Source organism: Phocoena sinus, chromosome 15, assembly GCF_008692025.1.
Source record: "Phocoena sinus isolate mPhoSin1 chromosome 15, mPhoSin1.pri, whole genome shotgun sequence".
Classification (NCBI taxonomy): domain Eukaryota; kingdom Metazoa; phylum Chordata; class Mammalia; order Artiodactyla; family Phocoenidae; genus Phocoena; species Phocoena sinus.
Window position 1 is genome coordinate 42686202 of NC_045777.1, and position 24914 is coordinate 42711115.

Below are 24914 nucleotides of genomic sequence, written 5' to 3' on the forward strand. Positions count from 1 at the left end.
GCACATCAGATGGGAGAACAAAGAGAGAGACCAAGATCACTGCACTGCAAATACCCCGCCCGGCCAGGCGGAGGAAACGCGTTTCAAGCAAAGAAAAGAGCATCAGACCAGTAGAGTTTACTTAGAAAAATGATGGTTTCCTTTGAAAGAGAAACGCTAAGTCTCTCTCATGACAAAAGACCATTTCTTTAGGGATACCATTCCAAAAAGGTAGGGCGAAAGCACTTCCAAATGTTGTTTGGCTTTGATGTTCCTTCCAATTTATAAGAACAGTGAAAAAAAGGACAGATTACATATCCTGACTCTAAAAAAAAAAGTCTGGTATAAACCGGATTCTTTTCTGAAAAGTCTTGATCACTGAACAACTTCTTTTTTCTTCACAGACTACCAGACTGCTGTACGTAAAGCTCTAAAGCTGGAGATTTTATTCAAATGCACTTCATTTTTAACTTCTAGGCATTTCTATAAGGCAGTGTAGTGGGGAAAGCTCTTTAAACCACAATTAAAATGAATCCCCAGTGTTTCCTTTAGACTCCATCTGATTAATAATCAACTGGGCTCTGACAAATGTCTACGGTCTGGATGGTGGGAAGACGGAGGGGCTTGAGGAATAGGCATTAAAAAAAATTAGAAAGGAATTCTCCTGAGTGTGAATAGAAGGAAATCTCTGAACAATCCTTATCATTAACACTAACGGAGGGCTTTACGAAACATAAGAAGATGTGTTTTTGAAGCAGTAACAGTAATAAAATAATTAAAATCATATTTATAGTTAGCATCATAATTAAAGTTAGCGTTTATTGAATACATACTATTACCCAGAACTGTGCTGAACAGTTTATGTGCGTTGTTTTGTTTAATCCTCATGACCCTCCCCAGGAGGCAGGAAGCATTATGAACCCAATTTATCAGATGAAGAGTCCCAGGACTCAGAGCCTAGGTAAATTTTAAGAGTTTAGGTAACTTAGAGGTAAGTGGTAGAGTCAGGATTCGAACTCAGGCTAACCGAGAGAGCCCACATGCATCACCACTATAGTGCTAGCATGACATTTATTTATCAATTTATTTTTAAAAAATTTTTATGGGGGTATAATTGACTTACAATGTTGTGTCAGTTTCAGGTGTAGAGCAAAGTGAATCAGTTATACACATACATATATATCCACTCTTTTATTTTTAATTAGATTTGATTTACAGTATTGTGTTAGTTTCAGGTGTAGAGCAAAGTGATTCAGTTATAAATATTTTTCATACTCTTTTCCATTGTAGGTTATTACAAGATATTGAATATAGTTCCCTGTGTATGCAGTAAATCCTTATTGTTTATCTATTTTATATATAGTGGTATGTATCTGATAATCCCAAACTCCCAATTTATCCCCCCGCCCATTTTCCCCTTTGGTAACCGTAAGTTTGCTTTCTCTGTCTATGAGTCTGTTTCTGTCTTGTATATAGATTCATCTGTACTATTTTTTAGATTCCACATATAAGTGATAGCATATTTGTCTTTCTCTGCCTGACTTACCTCACCCAGTACCTTTCAGGAAATTTTAAAGTAAGTCCATCCACCTGAGATAAACTGAGCTAACAAACACCTCAAAATATACAGAATTTAAGAAGATGGAAAACCCATGGTTATACAACTAAACTCACTGATTTGACCAAAAAGACAACAGGGGCAACAAGCTCCCTTTCCCTCAGGCAGAAAGGGGTCCTGGACCCTTGGATCCTCGGCCAGGGGTAGCATGGATGGTCCAGGTTTGCTGTGCATGGGAAAGCTCAGGTCTCTGGATGACATGGAGGCACGTGACTTGCCTCAGGTAGCTGCTTTCATCGAGCTGACAGTGTAAACATATTGGCACGATATGAAGTTACCAAAGCCTTTTAGAGTATCTTACTTTTTCACTGTGTGGCTGGTTACCCCAAACAAGAACCATTCCTTTTATTGCAGTGGTGCACCTGTTTAGCTGTCCTTGGTGTCAAAAACCATAGCGGAAATCCCTAAAAAGAGAGTTTCTCAATACGTGTATTGCCAAAGACCTTTCAATCCACTAACAGTATTATTTCCAAATTATTATGAATGTAGACATCTCCCGAAACATGGGATATGTTTATCTATTTGAAGGTGAAAAGGCAGAGAAATAATCTAGTGCTTTTATTTATTTTCAACAAACATATTTAATGTTAAGAAATGTCTCTGACCTCAAAGCCCATGGTTTGGCCATGCAGTCCTTGCTCTGCTGCCTTAGCTCTGAAACCTTCTATGTCGTGCTTGTAACTGTATTTTTCAAGTGGGAACATAACCTCTCTTCCACATGTGACACAATCACCTGGGAACTCCACTGCTACAGTGCGAGCGCGTGCACGCGTGCGCGTGTGTGTGCGCGTGTGTGTGTGGAGTTGGGAGTGGAGAGCTGTGGTGTCCGGAAGCGCAAAGGAGCTTAGAACAACCTCAGCAGAAGGGCTGCCGCTGTCAGGCTTTTAAGCAAGAACCGGTAACACTAGTTTAGAAGACCCATTCCCGGATCCTCCCTACCGGTTAGAACAACAGGCCCTGCGGCAGCTGACTGGGTGAGGAGCTCTCTCTGCACAGCTGCGGGCTCCCCGCTAAGGGGCAAGAAGGGGGAAAAGGAGGCAGGAAGAAGAGCAATTAAAGTGTTCCCCTTCAGGCTCGGTCGACACACAGCGTGATAAACCAGAGCAGTGCTGTTAGTGCCGCTGGGCTAGAACAAAGCCCTAGGGGTCTGGTGCTCCTAAATGGAGAGGCAGCAACCCCAGCTAGGGGACGGGAAAGCCTCGTGGAGAAGGGGCTCTGCAGCCGGGTACACAAGGATGAATAGGAGTTTTCCAGGAGGAAGAGAAGGCTCATTCTGGCAGAAGAAAGGGTGCCCTTGCTATAAACCTTTAGCTCACTGAGGAAAGTAAAGACATACCTGGGCCGATGTTTGGCACAGAGCAGGTGCAGAGAGGAGGGGGGGATGGGGAGAGAGGGAGGGAAAAAACTGTTCCCCTCCAATCGATTAGGAACAGTGTGTTACCACATGTGTTTATCGGTTCTCAACAAGGTGCAGAGGACAATACCAACATGTTTTACACACTTGGTGGATTCTCCACCACTGTCTGCTTCCCTGAAGCAATTGCAGAAGAGGGACTTGGATTCCACATGGCCGTCACCTGGAGGAGACTCAGAATTCAATCCGAGCTTTCGGAGCTGGTCTCTGACGGATAGTCACCCACCCTCTCTGAACCTCCATTTTGTCGTCAGTGAAAATGGGCACGATGTTTCCCAAATCTCCTCTATGTGGCAGGAACCCAACTGTGACCAAGGCCGTGTCCCGCCCTGTGGGACAAGTTAACTACAGCAGGATGAGAAAGTTATGATGGGGGTCACTGAGTGAAAAACATATATACAGATATTGCTATCCAAATACTGTGAACTTCTCTGAGGAAGAACTACAGTCAAAACTGCCCAGGTACACTGTTAACCAAGCAGTGGAGACTTAACTTTCTAAACACCTTTCCCTATAGGCGCCCTTAGGATATACAATCAAACATCGATGTCTTTTACTGAGCGCCAGCTATGGACCATACACAGGGCCAGGTCCTGGGAATACAAAGTAACTTTGACAAAGTATCTGTAACTTCTAAGACCTTTAGTTTTTCTCAACTGCATTAAGTTTTAAACAAAGACAAGGTTTCTCTACTCTAGATGGATTATACACTAACGTTAGCAAACGCTACCTTAATCTTCTTTTTTCATATGTCAACTTTCAAAGGGGGTTAAGACTGTAACTGATGGTCTGGTTATTACACAGGCATTTTAAGACTAGAAAGTTCTCTAAGAATGCATAATTGTGAAATCAATTGCTAATGAAAAGAAAGTTGTTTGATGCATAGGCTTATAAATCCCTTACAGAAAAAAATCACTGCCTTTGATAATTTAACTGGGTATATGAATTACATAGAGCCCAGTTACCTAGGAGAAACTGGATCTTATTATGTAGTTCGCCTAAATCTAGGACGGCCCTTTACATCCCAGCACATGCACGTGTACCTCAAGAAACGGTTCTGGGTAGTACACAAGAGCCACTGCTCCATTCAGGACCAGACAGGGAAGAATAACTGAACCCATTGCTGAGAAGAGGATATTTCTCTTCATTATTTTGCACATTGGGGATTAGAAATATTGTCAGAGTTCCCACTAACATCTGGGACCACAGTTTACTTCAATTTCACTGATTTCACAGTTAACTAAATATTAACAGGTGTAGAGAAATGAACACCTGCAGAAATGAATAACTGAAGAATAAGCCAGGGATCTGAAGACATTTGAGCAAAAGTATAGAGAAAAATTAAGAGTACGTGCTTCCACCAAATCACTGCTGCAACGTAATTTTTAGACACTATGTTCTGAAGTCAATTTGATGAGAAATGTCGAATTCTCAGGATATACTGTGAAAGGTTCCTGACGTTCTCCTAAACTATGTTTATGTTGGGCAGGAAGGAAAACTAACATAAATGTCTCCTAAATTTATTTTTTATTTGAAAGGAGCTATATTTTGAATATCTTGAGATTTACAGTGGGCAAGCAAATGTGTGCTATATCATATATCCCATTATTTATGAGAGTTTTTAAATTTCCATGGAATTATTTATTTTGGAATCAGCCACAGTTTCTCTACATGTAGCGAAAAAGATTCTTAAACTTGGAAGGGGAAGCTGGTGACACATCATGCTAGGAGGTAAAGAAACATGAAAGGCTGTATGTCTGGAAGCACGTCTCGCAGGAGGTCTGGATAAATATGTAGGACAGGTCAAGGAATTTCAAATGCACCACAGAGTGGCTCTATTTAGAAATAAAAAGTCAAGGAAAAGTACATAATTAGTAACTTGGATTACATTCCTGTACATAAGAAATATCTTTTAGGGACTTCCCTGGAGGTCCAGTGGTTAAGAGTTCGCCTTCCAGTGCAGGGTGTGTGGGCTCGATCCCTGGTTGCAGAGCTAAGATCCCACATGCCTCGCAGCCAGAAAAACAGAAACATAAAACAGAAGCAATACTGTAACAGAGTCAACAAAGACTTTTAAAATGGTCCTCTTTAAAAAATAATTTTAAAAAATCTTTTAAAATAAGATACAGAGAAATATTTTTCTGATAGCTTTTAACAAAACAATGTCCTGTGTCAACAAATTCACTATTTTTCCAGTGGTGTGGAAATATTATAGTCCAGTCCTCAGCCTAAAGAAGCAGACAGAACACTGGCTACGTTTTGAATATTCAGATTAGAATCTTCTCTTCCTAACTCAGGCTGTCTCCTTCAAAAGGAGCAAATTAAGAAAATTAATAGGAAGCAGCATTAACATCCACTAGGATCACTGTCGGCACTGCAGAGGGCACAAAGTGAACCGATTCCAAAGGGAGTCATCAACATTCTCCCCTAAATGCTCTAATTACATACCAGATGGCTGAATTCAGTATATGATTTAACCATGACAAGGTCAGGGCTCAGGACGGCCGTCTGATCTCTTAGCCAAATATCCAAGCTTTGCTTCTAAAATACAGGCAAACCTGGGTTTTTATCAGATTTAGCAAAAACTAGTAATTCCCCTTTCTCTGTTCCCAGCATAGCACATATTTCTAATCCCTCTTTTTTCAACCACACATGCCACAGTAATAGTTCTAATTAGAGCTATTTGCATCAAGCACCTACTATGACCCAGCAGTTTGAAAATAGGGGTCTGGGGCAGAGAGGGTGAGGACCCATCACCTTCTCAAATATGAGCCATGTCACAGGAAATGGGGCATAAAGGTAACCTGTGTGAGCAGATGTACATTGCAAATGTGGCAAAAAGCCAAGACATCCAGAAGGCAAAGCCTGCCTGTGCTGTGAAGGGACGGGGGCTAGTCCCACACCAACTTTGAAGGCTTAGTACCTACAACTGACCTGGATTTGCTAAGACACGTGGCACACCTACCTGCTCCAGGTCAGGGTCAGGACTTAACAACAGCCCGACATGTAGAACCACCATGAACTGCATCTCATTTTAAAGTGAGTTTAAAAGATGTACGTCAGGAAACAGAAATGTGGATTTTCAAATAAAGGAGTATTTCTTTCCTTTTGATATGTATCTGTATCTATATGTTATCAAGGATAAATTACCCAGAAAATGACAAACTGTGTTGGATATAAATGCTTGTGGAATATCCCGAGTTTACTGGCCTTCCAGTAAATTCGAATCTGTGATTCTCACTAAAAGTAGATTATTTCATCCATGTAGATTTGAGTTGATTGATCAACATTGTTTCAAGGCTTGGAAATACTGAATGATCTGATGAATGTTTCAGCCTGAAGCTATTAAAAATGTTCCCATCTTTCTCTAGACCAAAAAGAACTTTAATGGTCATTGTCTCTGGATAACCCATCGTTAGATGGATGATTTAAAAAGAGACTAAATAACAGGTCTAGTACGAATGTGGCAGTAGCTGTCATGTGGCTCTCGTTACCAAACATGAGTCTAGGCAGTTGAGGACCTGAGGAGGGAAAACTAGCTGATCTCCCTCCTGTTTCTACAATGTCTTTAATGACCCAAGAAAAATACCACTCATCATCACTCACTGATTTCTGCTGAGCCCTAGTTTTGGTTCAAACTGCACTGATTTCTCAGGTCCAGGCAAAACTGAAGTGGGGGTAGGGGATTGGGGGAGATTCTCTTTATCAGGTTTCTGTAGAGCATATTGTTTAATCTTCCAACTAAAGGAGCAACTTCGAGCACACAAGGTTATCTGTACTGTACTGCCACAATGATTATACCCAGGCTTTTCTTCTGTAAGAGCTAAAATGTAGAGAGCAAAAAGGAGACATAAGGCGTACGAAGACACGATGGAATTGCAAAGAAACTTGTAAGGCAATTCTTGAAAAACAAAACTCATAAAAAGAGAAATAATATTTAATGTCTACAAATTCCAAGAAAAAAATTACAAGTCAGAAAAAAATCAATAGTTCTTCCAATCAATTATTCATTCCTACGAAAAAAACAAATCAACAACAAAAAAATGTATTCAGGCAATGTCAAGAATAACCATGACCAGAAGGTGACCCTGGCATTGTGGAAAGAACATACATTCTGGAGTAAGGTCTGGGTTTGAGTTCCAATTCCCAATCAGTGATCCTTTCAAGATACAAAATGGAAACCGACAACAATTCGCCCATCCTGGGAGGATCACTGTGGGGCTCCAAAGAAACAATACATAGGAAAGAACTCTGCACACTGTAAACCACAATATAAAGGGTGGTCAGGGCTGTTACAGCTGTAGTCCACTGCATCTTCAGCAACAGAAGGTTTTAACAAGATGGCAGAAGGAGAAAATGTGAGTAGTGATTTATAATAGAATCTCTTTCCTTCTCACCAACGGTATTCCGTTCCATTCCTTATAAAGGAGGTTTTTTAAAAATTACAAGGAAAGGGCTTCCCTGGTGGCGCAGTGGTTGAGAGTCTGCCTGCCGATGCAGGGGACGCAGGTTCGTGCCCCGGTCCGGGAGGATCCCACATGTGGAGCGGCTGGGCCGCTGAGCCTGCGCGTCTGGAGCCTGTGCTCCGCAATGGGAGAGGCCACAACAGTGAGAGGCCCGCATAACGCAAAAAAAAAAAAAAAAAAATTACAAGGATGCATCCTTAAAAAGAGATTGGACGGTGGTGGTTTGGAATCTGTGTTTTGTAAGAACCTGCAGGGGGACCGAAGAGTGTTGGAGGTAAAGAAGAAAACCCCGTTGGGGCTTCCCTGGTGGCGCAGTGGTTGAGAGTCCGCCTGCCAATGCAGGGGACGCAGGTTCGTGCCCCGGTCCGGGAAGATCCCACATGCCGCGGGGTGGCTGGGCCCGTGAGCCATGGCCGCTGAGCCTGCGCATCCGGAGCCTGTGCTCCGCAACGGGAGAGGCCACAACAGTGAGAGGCCCGTGTACCGCAAAAAAAAAAAAAAGAAGAAAACCCCGAGGAGGTGAGAGAGAATGCACTGTGTTCTTGGAAGGGCTGTGATATAACACAGTTGTGAAACAGACTTGTTCTACTCTGTGACTGAGGGCGCCACAGGCGGACGGACTGCAGATGGAGGTCACACTAAGGAAGATTATGGAAACGACGGTCTAACAACGAGAGCAGATCCCAATGGATACACTGCTTCAGAGGCAGGTGATGAGCAGCCTGTGGAGGTGTCAAGCAAAGACTGAACTGGAAAATAAGTTCAACTAGTAACTAGGACTCTACTTCCATAAGGGAGAGGTCCTACAGGTTTTATCTGAATTTATCTTCACTAGAACCTTGGGAACCCTGACCCAATGCATCTGGGTGTGGTCCCAATTCTCTCTCCCTTGTAGCCGTAGGACGAGGAGCAGATATTCTTGCCATGGCTTCGTGGTGAATGGAGTGTGCGCTGCCTTTTGCCCCTTGACTTTGGACTTGCATGTGTCACTTGCGTTGGCCGAGGGGATGTTAGCAGACATGACGCACGGTTGCCTTTTCGTGCTTCTGTCATCGACATGATACGGCCACTGCCCCTTCCACGTAGATCCAAAATGAGGCAGGTGGTGCAGACCAAACTAGCTGACCTGCAGATGACCTTAGCCTAAAGCAGAGCTGCCTCGATTTACTTGGAAACCATTAGTGAGAAATAAAAGCTTTTTTTTGGTATGTCACTAAAATTTTGAGGGTTGCTTGCTATTTGGCAACAGCTGACTGATATGACATCACAAAAGATACGTTAAGGAAGGAAGCAGTATCAACTAAAGTGAATAGTGGAAGCTGTGTAACTAAATTAACAAGACGACCTCATTAGAAACTGGTCTGTCCAACAAGACTATCTGAGAAGCATTAATAAAAGTGCTCTAATCTATTTATCATTCAAAACTGTAATTCATCACTCATCTAAAGAATGTAAATAAAAATTACTGTAATTACTACCACTGGAAGGCGTAAGCATTCTCTCCAAAGGATGCACACACATTTTTTTAAGTAATGATAACAGGGAGACAAACTGTTTTGAAATGTTTTTCAACAAAGACGAAATAAATTCACCCTGCCAACCACAAGTCTGCACAACAGGCAGCTGTGAGCAAAATGGATTTTAATCAAATTCAGATGAAATCACTGTTTCAAAAGGCCTCAAAGAGGTATTGTCTAGAACGCATTAACAAGCTCCGCCATGTGAACGCTTACGCCTATACTACGACAGTGCAAGATGCCACATAATAAAGTGTGTATGAACCTGTTTCTTTCTGATACAGGAACTCGTTACAACTGAGAAGACGGTACTTCAGGCTGGACGCTGAGGCTGCCACCCCTGCTCTGCCGCAGCAGTGTCCTGGCTCAGAACCCCAGAGAGGGACCCCGTGAGCCAGAGAGGCCCTAGGACTGAAGCCACGGAGGACAAGGGCACGCACACCACTCCACTGGCTTCTCCAGGCATCACGACCACCTTAATACTCACTTCATGGTGGCAAATCAAATTCTCGTATCAGGACCGTATTTGATCTCAAGGTAAAAAGTATGCTTAGGTGAAAAGAAGTGACACGTGAAATCTGAACTGCCCAGAGGCGGCTGCTTCTGTTTTGTAGTAAGAGCAGAATGCAGCCCTCATCTCGGGCCACTTGGACCATAAAGCAGACTGAACAAGTCATAACCGATAATATGATCTGTATGCAATGCCCACTTTCGCTGCGTGCTCCATCTACGGACAATATTAAAGAACATCATCGATAACACAGTAGGATTCTGCTTCTTTACCTGTGAGGACGAGCAGGTCTGTCTACTACGTACCACTCTGTTAAAATTCTGGACTGCTTATGTACTGTTTCCTTTCCAACCAAGGCATCCCTCTGCTGACATCTTAAACTCCACTCTCTCCTCTCTTCATGATCATTCATTCCGTTCTTATCAAGAACACACGAGAAAATACTCAATTTAAATTAGGGGAAATATTATTGATAAGATATTAGAAGACTATTGTGGTTCATTTTGGAAATTTTTTCTGTGGTAGAAGATCCACCAGCCAAGCATGTGACAAGCTAACTAATTGTAATAATGTCCTTACCACAGACTCAAAAGCCTCCATGTGTAAGGCAATAGGGTGTGTGTGTGTGTGTGTGTGTCTGTGTGTATCGGGGGTGGAGGGTGTTGCTGAAGAGGTAAAAACAGGCTCCACGTGAAAAGGTAAAAACATTTGAATTCTACCGCCTCAAAAAGACAAAAAGCTCCGCTTGGCCACCGCAAACCAGGCTGCGGCCAGCAGTGTGGACCCTGATGCACTCTCCCGGGTCCTGCCTCTCTCCCCGCTCACTTCCCCAGAACCTGGGGAGAGGAAAACCAAGGCTGGAAACTTGGAGCAAGTTCAGTAGCTTGTTGTCGGCGCTGATGGGGAACAGAGGGAAGACCTGCATTTCCTGACCAAAGGGAGACGGACAGTCCCCGGAAGGGTCAGCCCTGGCACTGGCCCTATCACGGACGAGGAACAGAAGTGAGGGGAGCTACATTATACTGCACGTTATGTAAATATCTGACCAGAACACAAAGTGGCCCCTGCAGGCCAGGCTAAAATGAAGGCCTTAGCGGAACGGCCGAGTCGCTAAGCGCGGACGCACTGCAGCGCAGCTGCCGTGACCCTGGCTGAAGTGAAGGACAGGGCCAGGGGGAGGTGGCCCCTTTCCTCCTGAGACTCTGGAAGCTAGCAGGACATTCATACCTGAGAAACAGGAGAAGGTGCGCAGAGCAACCCAGGGTCAGATGCAGTAAAACACCAGTACAAAACGTGTAACCCGACTCCACACAGGAATGTGAACAGCAGCGCAGGCAAAGGAAGGGGTCAACCAGAGAAGGGAGAGATTTCTGAAGAGCCCAGCTTCAAGCCTCTTTCCAGGAGGAGGGCAGCCGGCTCCTGGGTGGTACCGGTGGGGAGAGGAGCCCGACCTGAGGCCGACACGGCCATGAGTTGCTCTCAGAAGCGAGGCCAGCGGGCTCCCGTGGTCGGAGGTGAAGGAGGGTGAGCCAGCTGAGAGGCAGGCGGGAGGGCCGCCAGGGAAGCGCTGGATGCCATCGACGTGGTCTCTATCTGATAAGATAGCGCACGGCAGCCTGGGAAGTTACACCGGGGCTAAGAGTCTCTCTAGGGGAGGACCACCAAAGCTCAGAGGAAGGCCTGGCACACTGGGGGCATGTGGCCCAGGGGAAGGGCAGTCAAAGCTAAGCCAACGAGGGAGGAGCTGATGTCACAGGCTGGAAAGGAACAGTCCAGAGTCTGAAGGGAGGAGGGAAAAGGCAATGCCCTGAAGAAGGCCCCACAGGGCGGGGCGCTGCCTACATCCTACGTGTTACAGGGAGGGGAGGGTGCTGTAAACCCCCAGGTCCCCCAGGGAAGCCTGATGCGTCACTAACGTGCTCTGCGGCAGAGCTGTCCTAACCTTGGCCCACGGAGGACGTCGAGAGGGTCACTGCCAGACCAGACAGACACCTTTTCAGGCAGCACAAATCCGCCTGCCAGTGTCCAGCAGAAATAGACTCCAAGGCACATAAGCACAGGTCGACATGAGCACAATGTGAAATGCTTCCAGCGCCTCACAAATAATGAGGACCCGATTTACAAGGCTGACGTTCAAGAAAGTGAAGCAAGGTGGTGATAAAGACATTTCATCAGTGCTCTACTATCACCTATTTTTAGTTCAGTGGCGATATTTAAAATATTTACATGTTCAATTTATAGAGGCCTGCATTTTTCCAGTTTCAAATCAGTTAGCTACACTAAGATAGACATAGCCCTGGATGACTTTCATCATCTTTATTTTATGAAAGATCTCAAAAAATACGTGGAGTATTTTCACAGGTCTCCTCCCTAGAGCCTTGTCAAGTGTGCGATTAGCCACAGAGCCTCATCCTGAGAGGTGAGGGTCGGTTTCCAGACCTCAGGGGCCACATTGCGGCCGCCCCCCGGACACAAGGTGCCGGTGCACAGCTGAACATTCTGGGCTTCCTGAGGGTGCTGGGCGGCACTGCTTCCTGAATCTGATGGGTGTGAGTTTCGGGAAGAAGACGAGTTCGATGGTGGATGCTGTTTTCATCTCTGGGACAAGACGACACCTGAACTCACTTAAAGCTCGGCACCTGACCACGTCAAACCGAGTCCCTGGAGGCAGCGAGCTCGGAGAGCCGCTCTGAGGATAGAACACGCGGTCTTCCCTCACCGGGGCGACGTGGGTGTTGAGAAGGACCAGCGGCTAGCAGTGGCCTGGGCCAGAGCCACCCTCGACTCTGACCGTCGTGTACAGCAAGAGCTGAACCTCCACCAGAGACGGGGCGTCCACGTCCAGGTTTCCGTGAAGGAAATAAATCAGGTCGACCAGGGTATTCTGGAACCTGGATGACAACTGAACTCCGTTCACCAAAACTAAATCAGGGATTTCTGCCTTCCAATCAAGGGAAAGCTGGACCAGATCTTGCTGGAACAAAGGATGGCTGGCGCAGGCGGCGGCATCGGCCTCGGACGTCAGGACACACAGGAGGTCCCAGCACATCTACTGACAGAGGTGTCTGCTGTAGGTAAGCACGGTGAGCAGGAGACACTCTGCAGAGCCCAGGAGTGAAACGCTCTGCCCACCAAAGCCGATCTGAACCTCCTGTAGCCCAGAGAGGGGCAGAGCGCGGAGCAGGCCCACGGAGGCTGGGGGATTCAGAACCAGTGCACACAGGGCTGAGCGGAGCAGCAGCTCACACGCGGGCCAGGGGGCAGGCTCCGTGCAGCTGGCGACAGCGAGCCAGTACACACGCTGGGCCTCACTCGTGTCGCCCGAAGTCTTGGTAGGGAACCGGCCACCAGCTCGAGGAAGCCTTTCAAAGGGCACTCTGGAAGCTTCAGCATTTGGTCTGGGAATCGCGCGAGCGTCTGCTTAAGCACAGAGCCCGTTCTGACACCTTCCACCTCCAGGCAGAAGACGGAGCCTGGCGAGGAGCCTGGAAAGTCAGCAGCTGTGGCTCTGTAGGGCACCAGGCTCCCTGCCCGCCCGACGGCCCCTGACCCTTCCCTGCTGCTGCCAACCTAAGCTTCTTCGGGAAAAGAATGAGCTTCTGGTGACACCCCGGGTGCCTCCAAGAGCGTGTCCAGGGGTAAGAGCTTCAGAAACGGCAGCCTTGCGATGAATGCTGCTGCACGGGAGGCGAGCCCCCACGGTCCCACAGGTTCCCTGTGTGCCCGCCCGCAGCAGGTGGCTACTGGTGTCTCTGTAAAGATCTGAGACCCACTGGTAAAAAGATCCCAACCCGCTGCTTCCCTCTGGCTTGACACTCACGGGTGACCCCAGAGAGCTCACTGCCTTGGCCACCACCTCTTCCCTGGCTTCCTGCTCCTGGCAGAGCTCGGAGGCCGGAGCCCTCGGGGGCGATGCTGTGGCCTGAGACACTTTCAGAGAGAACGAGGCAGAGGAGCTGGCTCTGCCTGGTCTGCTCACTCCCGCTGTCCACGGACACTTCCTGGGATGCGCACTGCAGCCAAGTCCAGCTGGACATGACCCCCGGGCTGTGTTCACCTTCAGGGGTCGTCGGTTCACTGAAATTTTCTGACTCACCCTGAAAATGTCCCTCACCGCTCGTGCTGCTTTCGCTAAGAAAAGAGATTTTAGTTAGATCGACGTGTTCTGGTTGAGAGCCGCCCCTGTTACAATAGCTGCTGTGCGACGGCTCGGGCTCCGAGGGCTGAGACCCCCACTGGCGGGCCCCTCTGCCTGGCGCTGAGGAGGGGGCAGAGGGACCTGAGATGCTTCGGGTCGCGGGCCGGATCCAGTGGTGGTTCTGGTCTACCTTCCTCCTCTCCTCTCGGCCGGGGGCGTCAGTGACTTCTTTGGACAGCAACGGGGCAAGACAGCTCTTCTGTCAAAAATAGGTGAAATGGGGCTGTGGCACCTTTTGCGATTCTTTTCCACATGAAGATTCTTGCGGGCATTGGTTTCATCGTGTGGATTAATGCAGAGGCTCAATCGAAAGCCTAAGCCATTCGTGTTGACTGATTCATGATTTCAGAATAGAGGACCTGATTCACACACAAAGCATCGATTTCCGTATTTCATATCTTATAAGTCGCCAGCTATTTTGATCAAAATACGTTGTAGGGATTGATCCACAGTATCCATTTTTTGGTCTAGTATTTTATTTACTCTAAAATAGACCCTAAGACCTTTGATGCAATTTTCTAATGGGCAAGTAAGAGTAATCGGGGCAGACAATGCAAATCAGAAACTGACAAGTATTCCAACTTCATGCATGCTTCTCTGGCCTCTTGGTTTGTTTCACTGGAATCCTTCATTATAACTGCCCCCCTGAGATGGTCATAATGATATCTACAAACCAGCACCATGAAAGGTTCACTGCCAGCCTGCAACAGACCAGGCAAGTGGACACAAAGAAATGAAAGGCAATGTCCTTCTCTTCACAAGGTCACCTGCTGAGGAAAGGGAAGTCCACAGGAAGACAGTGTCATTCCTGGATGGTTGGGATGGAGGGCAAGGTGGTGGCCAGTCTCCCATGGGACACCCACCCCTCCGCTGCTCTCTCTGTTCAGTGATGTAAGATTTCCACCACCTTGTAGTTTTGCTTCTTTGCTTTTTAATTTAGGAGTGTATGTAAGGACAAGTCCCTCAGCGGAGGAAAATACAGATAAAGCCTTACAAATCGTATGCCCAAACAAACCTTGGTTTGACAACCCACCAGAGAAATAAGCTACCCAACCAAGAGTATTTCCTCTGCACCGTTGCCAATGCAGTCGATAAAACACGCAGGGTTTCTAAAACCTCAAGAAGTACCCAGTTTCATTTCCAAACCCCCTAACTGATTCTGATTATATAATTCAATCTTTTAAATGCAGACCAAGGGAAAGGATACTGCTACGAATGAAAAACTGGGCAAAGGGCCTCCACCACAGCTACACGCCATTCAAACAAAGCCAAAGTAGTTTGCAAAAAGAAAAAAACAACACCAAAAAACCTAACAATAAATAAATCAAGCAGTTTGCAACCAGCGGGATTCTATTTAATTTTAAGTCATATAATAGCTTGCCTTGCTTATTAGCCATTAATCTCACTGGGACCTTGAAATTCTAATTACGCAACTAAACATTAAGAAAATTTAATCACACAAGCATGCTGTAATTTAAGGCAACCCTATCAACCTGAAAAGTCATTACCTACCTCATATTTTAGCTTACGTTGAATGGTGCCATTGTGAAGTTTCTCATTATCCTGAAAAGAAAATAAAAGCCGTCTATATTAAATTATAGCATGTTCATAAAGAGGGAAAAAAATGATTTGATTACAATATTTATGAGAACAAAATTCTAAGGAAACATACTTGTCATTCCACGATGACAACTCTTCTTGAGAATTTATATTCCCAAGATAAACGGGCCTCTATCGATACATCTGCCTGTAAGGGAACTGAACCATTTATTCCTAATCTTAAAATTCGAAGAACAATTTTAAAGGCAAATTTCCTCAGGACACTTCTTAATTTGCAGGGTAGAAATGAAATGACTTTATTTTGATAAAAATCAGCTTGTCACAAGTATGTATTTTCTCAAAGGCAAAATTATATTTCTACTTGGGATAATTTATCGAGTGAATTTAAATACTTATGGAAATTGATTATATTTTTGGAGAAAACAGAAAGGTGTTATGTGTAGAATTTTTATAAATCAAACAAGGTAAATAAAGCACTTCAGGAAACTTCATATTCACTTAAGAATTTCCCCCAGAAGTTCAAAATTTTTAAATAAAGTTATTCTTGAATTAACACGATTTATAAACTGTTAAGTTCCACCTGAGCAATATTTAATATTTCTACAACATTTTGCATCTCAATTTTCTGAGAAACAGTACATAAAAGACCCCCCACCCCCCACCCCACCCCCTGCTCCTTACTGAAAGGTCATCTTGAAGACGAATAACCAGATCACCTGCTCCTTCACTCACCTTCACGGTCTCGGCAGGTGCACCGTTGCCATCGCCAACCACACGGTGCAGATCCTGAAGGCGCCTCTGGACTTCTTCTTCAATGTAAGCACTGATCCTGGAAGCAAAAGAGATGGGGGTCCATGACTGCTTGTAACCACACAGGGCATTCTGAGATCTTTTCGTTACCATGCCCTTTGCGGCTGGGAACCTTCTCGTTCTAAATGCCAAATGTAATCACAACTCAGGATCTGGACCATTTGTCAACTTTCGAAGAAATCTAATGCCATGTGTTTACTATCTGGGTTTTCCCCAAACAAGAGAGGCCTGGACGAATAACCGAATCTTGGGAACAGAAGGGAGACTCAGTGATCCCATCCAAATCCCTCCCTATGTCCTGAGCGGAACCTCTGCTGCTGGACAGGGGAGAGTCGCAGACTCGGGTTCCAGATGACTCTGCGGTCTCAGAAGGCATCACTACCCAACACTTCATTCACCGAGCCTCCGTTTCCTCACACAGAAAACGATGATTCTTATTTCTCACAAAACACAAAGTCATTTCAGAGGATTAAAAGGAAAAACAAAAAGTAGATGCACTCTCCACAGACCTTCACTATTGGATGGAACAACGTCTCACATCATTCCTGCTCTGTCTTGTCTCTGCACCCGGCCATGAGACACCACATTTTAAAGGTCTCTAGACCTTCCAAAATGCCTGGTGAAGGGTCAAGATGGCTGAAGCCAGAAAGAGCTGTCAACCGAATGCCTGGTACCCCATACGATACAGGGAAAACAGCTGGTACCCAATACGATACAGGGGAAACTGTGTGAAGTACAGCCATCCACCCAGAGGAACCCGGGAAAGAGAGAATTTGGGTTCCATCAAAATCTTTCTAGTGGCTCAGGCCGCCCAAAGGCAAGGCTTTCTCAGTTCTAGGCTCCCTGCCCCAGTTCTACAGACAATGAATTAGACGGATTATTTTAAATGAAGTGTTTTGCATGTTTACATCTTAGCACACTAAAAAATAAAAAATCTGGTTGCGTCTTTCTAAGCCCATGCAAAATCCTACACACATTTCTGTACTACTGACCATGGCTAAATGACTTTCTGATATGCTGGGTAAAGAGATTAATATTACAGGTAAAACAGCCCCAAAGAATGGAGCTAGGGTAATAAAATGCAGTATTTACCTTTCAGTATTTCAGTAAAGAAAATCATATGCAACTGAATCTGAACCAAGGCCACTTAGAAACAAATCTCCCTGGACCTTAAATTTTAAATGAGCACCACAGAAGATGCAGACCTAGATTTAAAGGACCATCGAGGCTCATGCCACTCTGAGTACATTTTGATATCTGAATACCTAACTCCTACTAGCCAGGGCTCAGGACTGTCCAATTTGAAATGTCCCCATGACGTAGATGGAGTTGAGAAAAATAGTCAATTTTCTTATAGGCAAAGAATGATTAGGTTGATTTATCTGAGGGCTCTAAGCCACAGGGCAATTCATGATGCCACCCAAGTTGAAAATCATTTTCCTACAGTAACATCAGATTTGTACTTATGCTATTCGTGATCATTCTGAATATACTGGTACAGTCTTTGTGACAGACTTCATCTATTTGTAATCTATGGCTTCTATAAATTATTTGTCAGCACAAGGTCCTTCTTGGTACAATTCAATTAACTCTACTTTGTTCCTCTCAACCTAGCCTTGTATCACTTCTTTGTGGAGGAACTGGTTTCCCTGAACCTTTTAATTCTACCTTCTCACACAAACTCCTTGCACCAGTATTCCTTAGATTTGGCTGGTCAGGTCTCAGGTCTTGGGCCCTTTAAATGACATCTCACCCCACCACGGGCCAGGCAGCAGCTGATCAGGACAAGGCGTGTCGTGGGGACAAGTACTGCTTATCACCTTTGATAGAGCCCTCCATATGCAAACTGGCCAATATAAGGTACTGTGAGTCATTAAATCACATCAGAAATAGGCATGCCATCAGTCTAATGTCCAGTACCTGGCATCCATCAGGGGGACCAGGTAAGACTTTTCAGCACTAGATGGCAAGCTGGAAGAAGCAGGTGTTCCCTCCAAGGTCCCACGATGCCCTTTTTGAACACCATCGACCTCACAGATCTTCTGCTTCAACTGCTGGATTTCATGTTCTAACCTACAGAGATGGAAGTTATGTGAATTCACTCATTAACAGTATCTCCTGAGAATCTTCCCTAGAAACCATGGGAGATCCAGACCAAAACTGTGCAAAGAGCTTTACCTTCCAGTAGAAAAGGTACCACATACCTATAAGACAAGGTATAAGGTGATAATAGGCCACGAGAGCGGTGCAGGACAAGTGCTACAGGCACCCAAAAGTTGGAGAGAGTTCTACCATCAAGGGCAAAGATATTCCCACTGTGCTCAGCAAATCCTCAGAGCTAGATGTGCAGGATTCTGAGTCCCAAACCCAGCTTCAACAAAACAGTTGGTTGTAGCCTACATATCAGATCCCAATAAGTATTTCTATTTGACAAAAGAGATCTCTGCTTTAAAGAATTCTTTAAAACTGCCAATCTAGGAGAACCTTCATGGTCAAGGCAGTTCTAAGTTGAGTCTTCACGGGCCAGTGGGAATTTGGCATTTGGAAATGACAGTGGGTGGTTTTCCAGGTGCAGAAACAAAGGGACTAAGCCACAAAAACCAGGAATCCGCTTTGGCTAAGGCAGTGGGTGTGGAAAACAGAAACAGGCGAGAGAGACCTAGGAAAGCAGGCTGAGTATCTAGAGAAATAATATAAACCATGAGCTGTGGAACCAAACATTTATTTCCAACGACAGATGATACGTCTAATGTAAGGTCGACTGTGTGTATGGCTGGTCTCCCACTGGCCCAGGCACGACTGAATCCAAGGCCATCAGGCTAGAGGGCCAAACTTGCCAGTAAATTTGGCCCACAGAACCATCTAGGGGCTGCAGCCCACTCACTGTTAATGACAGCTGGGTCTCAATTTCTTCATGTATCAAATGAGAGAGTCAACTAGTCTCTCCAAATTCCTTTAGGTCCAAAATTCAGAGAGTCTGGTTTCAAATGCTGACACGCCACAACACTGCCAGCTCTCTGGTGTCGCCAGCAGTGATTTGACTGCTCTATTCTGAACGTGAAATCCAAGGTCTTGGCTCTCGGAAATGTGATTATGGGATCACCAGGGTAGGAGCTCCTGGGTCCACGGGAGACAATGCCCAGCTGAACTCAGCCTTTCATCTGTCTACTGATTACTGAGCACCAGACTGCAGAGCACGCAGTATTCTTGAAGGAGGAAGGACTGAGCACAGAGAAGTGATGTCAGGGGCCAGGTGGTGGGCAAAGAACCAGGGAACAAGGTTAACACAGAATCTCAAAGATGGTAAGGAAAATGAGCCAATGCAAGTAGGTGGTGGCCAATGTTTGTAATTAAGATGATGCCTACGGAGTTGTTCAAAGACATCCTTCAGGGCTGGGCAATGGGAAGGACTCCACACAGCAAAGAGGCGCCAGTGGGACCCTGAAGGCTGAGCAGGATTTCTATACATGGCGAGGGACAGCAGGGCCTTGCATGGAAAGGGTCGCAGCACACGAGAAGAACTGGTCTGCCCAGCAGTGGCTCTGTCGTCAGCAGACAGGAGGACAAAGTGGGCACAAGCTGGATTCGAGATGCAACTCTACCACTTTCTAACTGCCTGACACTTGTCCCATCAACCATCAAGGAGAAAGAAGAAAGAAAATGATTAAATCTCACTCACAAAGCAAGCTGACAGGGAAAGCCAAGTGCACCGTTGGTCCAATCTGGCTCCACGTGAATTTGATATTTGGCACTTATCAAATTCAGGGTGCACAGCGGGCCCTGGCTCAGCCATGAGAACCCAGAGAGATAGTAAGACACAACACCAGTACCCCCAGAAAGCTGCAGGACCATCAAAGCCAGAGCAAAGCGCTCAAAATTTGCTGGCCTGAAGTAGGGCTTTGCAAAGTCTACTCCATCAAAACACAGGAAGCTAAAAACCTCCTTTGCGTGGCTTCTGGAGAAAAGCTGACATTGGGAAATCATTACAGTGTATCCACTATAATCGAGTATTAATACTAAATGGCCAGGGAGCGAAGCCGGTTGACAAAAGCCAGGACATCAGGCTTCAAGCCCCTGCTGCATTCTCACTGCACAGAGCAGGATACAAATAGAGAGCGTGCCCTCCACTGCTATAAATTTCCTAGGGCTGGAGCTTTGTCCAGCAATATCATTTACATAAGGTACCTACAATCATTTTCTTAAACCACAGACCTATTTCTCTGAAGTCACAGCATTATGGTTTTCGATTGTCACCTGTCACTGTTTTGCCTGGGGGGATTACTGGAGAGCTTGGTAAACAGAATCCAGTTTAAGCAGATTGTTTGAAAGGAGGCTGTCCTGACCTTTTCAGGCAAGATGGTGGACAGGGGCTCAGGCAACACCTCCCAGTAGGTCTTGCCTCGTCATCAGCATGGATCCCAGGCCTCTGCCAATGTCAAGCTGGGCTCCTAGAGGCCAGCACTCCGGGCTTCTGCTGCAGCCCCTCGGGAGGTGCTGTGAGGAGAGGGCTCCTGGGGAGGGGGAAGCATTCCAGGCCCCCGTAACCTGGGCTTCAGTTAAGATCTCAATGGACCAAAGGGTCTGGAACTAAAGAAAATACACAGGCCCATGCCCTCCTCATGAGGGTAAGGACACTGCGGCCCCAAGATGGAAGAGCCTGCCCAAGGCCAGCAGGGCAGGAAGGGGTTGGGAAGGGCACAAAGCCCCCTTGCAGGACACCAAATCCGATGACGTCTGCACAATAGGCGGCCGCCAGTCTCTCTGAGTCTTGGCATCGCGTCTGCAGGGTTAGCAGAAAAAGCATCCCCCAGTTCATGTATTTATTTGTCTTGAGATCCTACCTCTGGGAAGCAAGGTGACAGGCACCAGGTAGAGGAAGAGAAATATTCTTCCTTTATCATGAAAACAGCGCTACTCCCTAGTTCACAACATCGAAAATAATATCAGAGAATCATGACCTAACATGCCTGGATAGACCACCATGTTTGGAACATCTAGAGAGCTTTGCTTGTTTAGTTTTTAATACAGAATCCTGAGGTGTCCCTCTGGATTCTCAAACACTGAGAATCAGCAGGGGTGGGGGGAGGGGTGTTTTTAAGTTCGCTGCCAGGTGTGGAAATCAGTGTTTATGGAACCTGTGAACAAGTGCTGGTCAAGGTCCCAGAGAAGACATGGGGTGGGGGGGAGAGGGAGGAAGGGGAGGGAAAGGGCGGCAGAGGGAAAAGGAGTCAACGAAAGGGAATGGGGTTTGGGGAGAGCAGCGAAGGAGGGAGGGGGAATCCGGCTGGAAGCTTTCTCAGTCTTCCCTGTTTATCAAATATTAAACACACAGTCAGAGGTCAGTGAGGTAACAGACATGGGCTTAGTTTGTGTGTTTTTTCCAACTTTAGGCCAGTGACTCTAAACCAAGGATCCTAAGGAAAAAGAAAAGAAGGCTAAGAATTTGCCAGTGAATCAGAAAACATAAAGGCTACAGAATTACTTTTTCAAAAAACAGTGAGAGACACAGCACCAGGGCTAGAAGCCGCACCATCACAGCCCGAGGGTTAATGCCACGGGGCACGGAGGGTGTGGCAGGCGTCCCCTCGGGCTCGGCTCACCTCTCCCGGTCCTTCTCCAGGGCTTCCTGCTCGGCCCCCAGGCCGGCCCGGAGCCCGGACCGCTCGCTGCCGCCGGCGGTCAAGGTGGCCGGCTTCGGCCTCCGCTCCTCGGCCCCCAGGCCCCGGGCGTAGCGCCGCTGCAGGGCAGAGTGCCTCCGCTCCAGCCGGGCCACCGCCCGCTCCAGCGCCTCCCTCTGCTGCTGCTCCCGGGATTCCAGGATCTCCTTTTCCTTCCGCCTCACCTTCTCCTCCTGACGGGCCACGTTGGCTGTGAACTCGAAGGTGGCCTGGAGCTTCTGCAGCTGGCTGGCGCTGGCCTGGTACTGCGCGAGCTGCTCTTCTTTTTCTTCCATCTCTTTCTCCACTTGGTAGAGAGTGTTGTCCAGGCCGAGAGGACCTCGGTCGAGGATCTCGCAGGCTCTCTGTTTCTCTTCCAACAGCCTCGGCAAATGATGCTGCAGGAGATACTGGAGCTGGCTCTCCTTACACTGCAGCCTCCCCTCCGCCGGCTTGATCTGCTCCGCATCTCCAGCCGCGTGGGGGACATCTGCGGCACCACCGTCCTTCTTGAACAACAACCTCGATTCTTCCTTGCTGCCAGATTTTAAGCGCTCCAGGATTTCACGTTCTTCCTCCACCTCCTTTTTCAGGAGCTCCTTCTGCTGAACGAGCTCCTTCTCCAGGGTGGTCAGCGCGGCCAGCTGCCTTCGCTTGAACGCTAAGAAACGCAGCTGCGCCCGTTCGAGCTCCCGACCGTCGCCGTCCCCCTCGGCACAGGCCTCCTTGGCCCGCAGGAGACATGCGCGGATGCCCTCGAGGTCCTGCCGCTCCTTCTCCGCGCGCTGCGCCTCCCCGAGCCGCGGCAGCCGGACCAGCTCCCACTTCTCCCGGAGCTGCTCCTCTAGGAGCGCCACGCGCAGGACCTGCTCCTCCTCCTGCCCCTCCAGCCGCCTCCTCTCCTGCTCCAGCCTGACACACTGCTCTTCTTTTTCCCTTTTGAGTTGCTCCAGCTCCTGAAATATCTGAACCTTCTCGGCCTTCTCGTGGCTGTTGAGTTCTTGCAGCCGCTGGAGCTCTTCCCGGACGCGGAGAAAGCGCTCCTCTTCCTGTTTCTTCTTCTGCAGCTCAGTCTCCTGCTGCTCCCTCAGCCTTTCCTCCTCGAACCGCTCCTTTTCGGCCAGCAGGTCCTTGAGCTTGCTCTCCAGGTGGAAGCTGCGGCGCTTGAGGCTCTCCTCCTGCTTGCGGATCTGCAGCTGCACGATCTCCGTCTCCTTGCGCTGCGTCTCCACCTCCTGCTGCATCCGCTCCAGCGCAGCCTTGTCGGACTTTTGCTTTTCCTCCATCTCTTCTATGAGTTTTCTGAAATGCAAATCGTTGACTGGTCGTTATTTGAGCGCTAGGTTCAAATGCTGCTCTAACTTCTCCCTAAACTGATACCTCCTAGAAATGGACATACACCACACACCCTTCACTAAATTTAAAAAAAAAAAAAGAGAACAGCACTTTCCTTTTAATATCCAGCAGCATGCTGTTTAATTTTTTTACTCTGTAACTGTCCAACATATCATTTGCCTAATCTCCGGAAGTAGCTTCTGCTATCATTTCTCTGCAGAACCTATAAGCATAATGTGTTATACATGATATAATTTTTAAAGCCCCCTGAGCTCAAAGAGAAAGAGGCATGCCCAATTTAAATTTAAATGTGAATAATTTTTTTCAGCCCAAAGGCTAAAACTCAATGGAAATTCGGCTACAAAATGACATTAAATAAAAATGCTTATGCTGTCCTCAACTCATCAGGGTCAAATATCAAAGTCAAGATAATCGACACTTCATTGTTCCAGCTCAAATAACTACACGCTATTTAATCACTAGTTTAGGACAAATGGTAATCACCAAATGATCCAAAATATTAGTTTATTAATGCATAACATTGAAAATAACGTCAATCTCCATTAGAATACTTAAATGCTTGATTCTGGTGGTTACATGTCATGTTGTGTCTTAGAGAGCAAAGGGTCCCCACTGGGTGCTAAGTCAATGTTTCGAGGTCACGGTGGCCTCCAAAGCAAGAATACAGGGCATGTCAGAGTACGGATGCACGGCCTCCATCTCCTGACCCACCAAAGACCTATCGTACATGATGCTGTGAGCTCAACTAATTCATCTGTAATATGCAGACTCCACACTCTAGAAAATAAATACCCAGGGTGTAGATTTTCTGCGGCCTTACTTTCTATTCTAATATCTATCCTTGGTCCATTTCTTGGCTTGTTAAATAGGACAGGAAAAAAAATAAAACTACTTAGTTTTATCAAAGAATTACATTCAGAACATATAAAAAACGCTCTCCAAATCAATTAAACACACACACACACACACACCAAAAGGAAAGGGAGCTGAGAACATGCAGAGGCAGATTAGAAAAGGAAATACAAATGGCTGATCAACATAAGGAAAGATGTTTAAAAAGTGAGGAGGCATAAGAAGGGGAAGTGTCATTCTTTCGGCTTTTTTAAAACTCAGGATATTATTAAGGAAGAAATACTTTTTAGTTAAATTTAAACAAGTCTACATTTGATGTATTTCACTTAAAGAGTGTATTAAATTTGCCTACTGACTCTACTCCCCCGTCTCACAAGTATTTGAAGATGAACTATCTTAAAAATTCCAACGTGAAGTAAAACTAACCAGCTAAAGAGAAAGGAGCTACAGTCATCAGACGTGTAAATGATGGACACAGAGCCAGAGGGAGATGACACAGACACAGGTGATCTCAGCCTAGGACATCAACACAGGCACCTACCCACTCTGTGGTGTTATGACTCCTACCACGTGGCTTACCTTTTACTTTCTAATTTCTCAAGTTCTTCACGCTGTTGCCGCTCAAATTCAAGTCTAATAAATCAAATGAAAATGAGTCACTTTTCTGAAAGAGCTTTTTTCACTCTCTTATTCTCTATATGTAGTTACATATTACAAAGAACACTGGTTTGTCAGGTACGCTTTTTAATCATTATGGGTTAGCAAGTTTAAAATGTATTCTTTGCTCTATGACTATGATTATAAATTAGACATACTTTGGGAATGCTTGAATTCAGGCTGAAAAGAACATATTTTACTTGAAGGAAAGCAAACAAAACACCACTGTACGGGACAAGCAGAGTTAAAGGAGACGTCTAAACGAGAAGCATGCCTACCCCATGCAGCCTAGCCACTGATTAGTACAGAAAAATGGAAA

General features: G+C 46.3%; 1 protein-coding gene and 1 pseudogene across 1 annotated transcript in view; both read right to left on the bottom strand.

Moving 5' to 3' along the window:
- The window catches only part of LOC116740472 (kinesin-like protein KIF16B), a 292307-nt gene that overhangs the window by 85899 nt on the left and 181494 nt on the right, over positions 1-24914 (bottom strand). The window contains exons 18-22 of the mRNA XM_032606120.1: positions 24518-24571; positions 21674-23032; positions 17994-18146; positions 15996-16092; positions 15216-15266 (exon numbers count right to left, since the gene is read on the bottom strand). Coding sequence (XP_032462011.1) covers positions 15216-15266; positions 15996-16092; positions 17994-18146; positions 21674-23032; positions 24518-24571 — 1714 coding nt within the window. The remainder of the gene's footprint in view (positions 1-15215; positions 15267-15995; positions 16093-17993; positions 18147-21673; positions 23033-24517; positions 24572-24914) is intronic.
- On the bottom strand, positions 11876-12624 carry LOC116740473 (annotated as a pseudogene).